Source organism: Cucurbita maxima, unplaced genomic scaffold (genome assembly GCF_002738345.1).
Source record: "Cucurbita maxima cultivar Rimu unplaced genomic scaffold, Cmax_1.0 Cma_Scf00010, whole genome shotgun sequence".
NCBI classification, from domain to species: Eukaryota; Viridiplantae; Streptophyta; class Magnoliopsida; order Cucurbitales; family Cucurbitaceae; genus Cucurbita; species Cucurbita maxima.
Genome location: NW_019272026.1, coordinates 2,823,974 through 2,826,725, shown reverse-complemented (window position 1 = coordinate 2,826,725; position 2,752 = coordinate 2,823,974). Strand labels below are relative to the sequence as shown.

General features: G+C 27.0%; 1 protein-coding gene across 2 annotated transcripts in view; it reads right to left on the bottom strand.

The window, feature by feature from the left end:
* Window positions 1–353, bottom strand: part of LOC111485584 — a 7,856-nt gene extending 7,503 nt beyond the window's left edge. For both annotated transcript variants that reach the window (XM_023132522.1, XM_023132523.1), the window contains exon 1: window positions 111–353. In XM_023132522.1, the coding sequence (XP_022988290.1) occupies window positions 111–166 (56 nt within the window). In that variant the 5' untranslated portion in view covers window positions 167–353. The remainder of the gene's footprint in view (window positions 1–110) is intronic.
* Window positions 354–2,752: the final 2,399 nt, after the last annotated feature.

Below are 2,752 nucleotides of genomic sequence, written 5' to 3'. Positions count from 1 at the left end.
AAAAAAAAAAAAAAAAAAAAAAAACAGAAGATTCTGAAATCAAACAATCAGACACTTGAAACAAACAGAATGAATGGAATCAAACATATGAAATATGTGTAAAATCTTACATCGCGTTGTCTTCAGATGATGTTGCGCGCGAAGAGGCGTGCCTCTCCGCTGCCATGTTTGAAATGTAGAGGCTTAAACGGAGATGAAAGAAGAATTGGATGCTGAATTGCGGTGCTGAAGGCTTTCGAAACCGTCAGTTAGGCTTTTCCAATTCCGACGATCGGTGATTTCTCCGGAGAGAGAGACTGATTCTTCTGCAACTAATTTCAGCATACGAGTTTTGAATGACGAGTAATAACATTTTTTTTCTTTTTTCTTTTTCTTTTTTTATTTTTATTTTTCAATTCTATGACTTAATTATATATAATTGCTTTAACTTAATTAAAAAAAGAAAAAAAAAGAAAAAAAAAACTACTATTACTTCATGTTGCTGACATCTTTAATTAAATAAAAAAAATTATTATTTTTCTTCAAATTTAATTATTTAAATACCATTAAAAATATTTGAAAATATGATTAATTGAAATGGTTCTAATCTTTTTACGTAATTAGCGATAATAATCAATAATGGTTAAATTTTATTAAAAAAAATTAAAGTGGTATTAAATTATTTCTCTATTAATATATTTGAATAAATAAATTAAATTGCCTTATCAATCTAAAATTCAACTTTTGCACTAAACAAATCCTTGTTATGGAAAATGGTCTAATTTAGAAGTTTTAATTTATTAGAGAAAAAATTTAGAATTTTAAAATATTTAAAAACTAAAGAGAGCTAGTTGAAATTTAGAATTTAGAGACATTTGATTTATCATATTTTTAAATAATATTACATTGAATTTGTGCCATCTGATTTAAAATACGATTTTAAAGGCTCAATTAAAACTATTAATAAAACTTTTTAACACTTAATATATTTTTTTTAAGATTATATTGAATAATTACGAAGCGTCAATCCTATATTTTTTATATAAGTTCACGACCAGCCTTAGGAGAATTAAGCCCCATATATATTTTTCGCCCCAACTTTGTAGTTTTGTCAAACCTTTGATGAGGTTTGCTTCGCCAATTGAACATCTCTTGTGCGGAATTCAAAGTTGTTCGATTACACACGCCGCGCCGCCTACACGTGCATATTCAATCGTCTACGACACAACCGACTTGGCACAGTTGTGAAATTTTTAAGGTTGGATTACCAATCCTACTCGATCCAAAAAATACTCTCAACCCAACGACTTATAAACACTCTTATACAAAAATATTTCAAAAACTAAACTTTACCAACAAAATATATATATATATATATATATATATATATATATATATATATATATATATATATATATATATATATATATATATTTTGTTGGTAAAGTTTAGTTTTTGAAATATTTTTGTATAAGAGTGTTTATAAGTCGTTGGGTTGAGAGTATTTTTTGGATCGAGTAGGATTGGTAATCCAACCTTAAAAATTTCACAACTGTGCCAAGTCGGTTGTGTCGTAGACGATTGAATATGCACGTGTAGGCGGCGCGGCGTGTGTAATCGAACAACTTTGAATTCCGCACAAGAGATGTTCAATTGGCGAAGCAAACCTCATCAAAGGTTTGACAAAACTACAAAGTTGGGGCGAAAAATATATATGGGGCTTAATTCTCCTAAGGCTGGTCGTGAACTTATATAAAAAATATAGGATTGACGCTTCGTAATTATTCAATATAATCTTAAAAAAAATATATTAAGTGTTAAAAAGTTTTATTAATAGTTTTAATTGAGCCTTTAAAATCGTATTTTAAATCAGATGGCACAAATTCAATGTAATATTATTTAAAAATATGATAAATCAAATGTCTCTAAATTCTAAATTTCAACTAGCTCTCTTTAGTTTTTAAATATTTTAAAATTCTAAATTTTTTCTCTAATAAATTAAAACTTCTAAATTAGACCATTTTCCATAACAAGGATTTGTTTAGTGCAAAAGTTGAATTTTAGATTGATAAGGCAATTTAATTTATTTATTCAAATATATTAATAGAGAAATAATTTAATACCACTTTAATTTTTTTTAATAAAATTTAACCATTATTGATTATTATCGCTAATTACGTAAAAAGATTAGAACCATTTCAATTAATCATATTTTCAAATATTTTTAATGGTATTTAAATAATTAAATTTGAAGAAAAATAATAATTTTTTTTATTTAATTAAAGATGTCAGCAACATGAAGTAATAGTAGTTTTTTTTTTCTTTTTTTTTCTTTTTTTAATTAAGTTAAAGCAATTATATATAATTAAGTCATAGAATTGAAAAATAAAAATAAAAAAAGAAAAAGAAAAAAGAAAAAAAATGTTATTACTCGTCATTCAAAACTCGTATGCTGAAATTAGTTGCAGAAGAATCAGTCTCTCTCTCCGGAGAAATCACCGATCGTCGGAATTGGAAAAGCCTAACTGACGGTTTCGAAAGCCTTCAGCACCGCAATTCAGCATCCAATTCTTCTTTCATCTCCGTTTAAGCCTCTACATTTCAAACATGGCAGCGGAGAGGCACGCCTCTTCGCGCGCAACATCATCTGAAGACAACGCGATGTAAGATTTTACACATATTTCATATGTTTGATTCCATTCATTCTGTTTGTTTCAAGTGTCTGATTGTTTGATTTCAGAATCTTCTGTTTTTTTTTTTTTTTTTTTTTTTT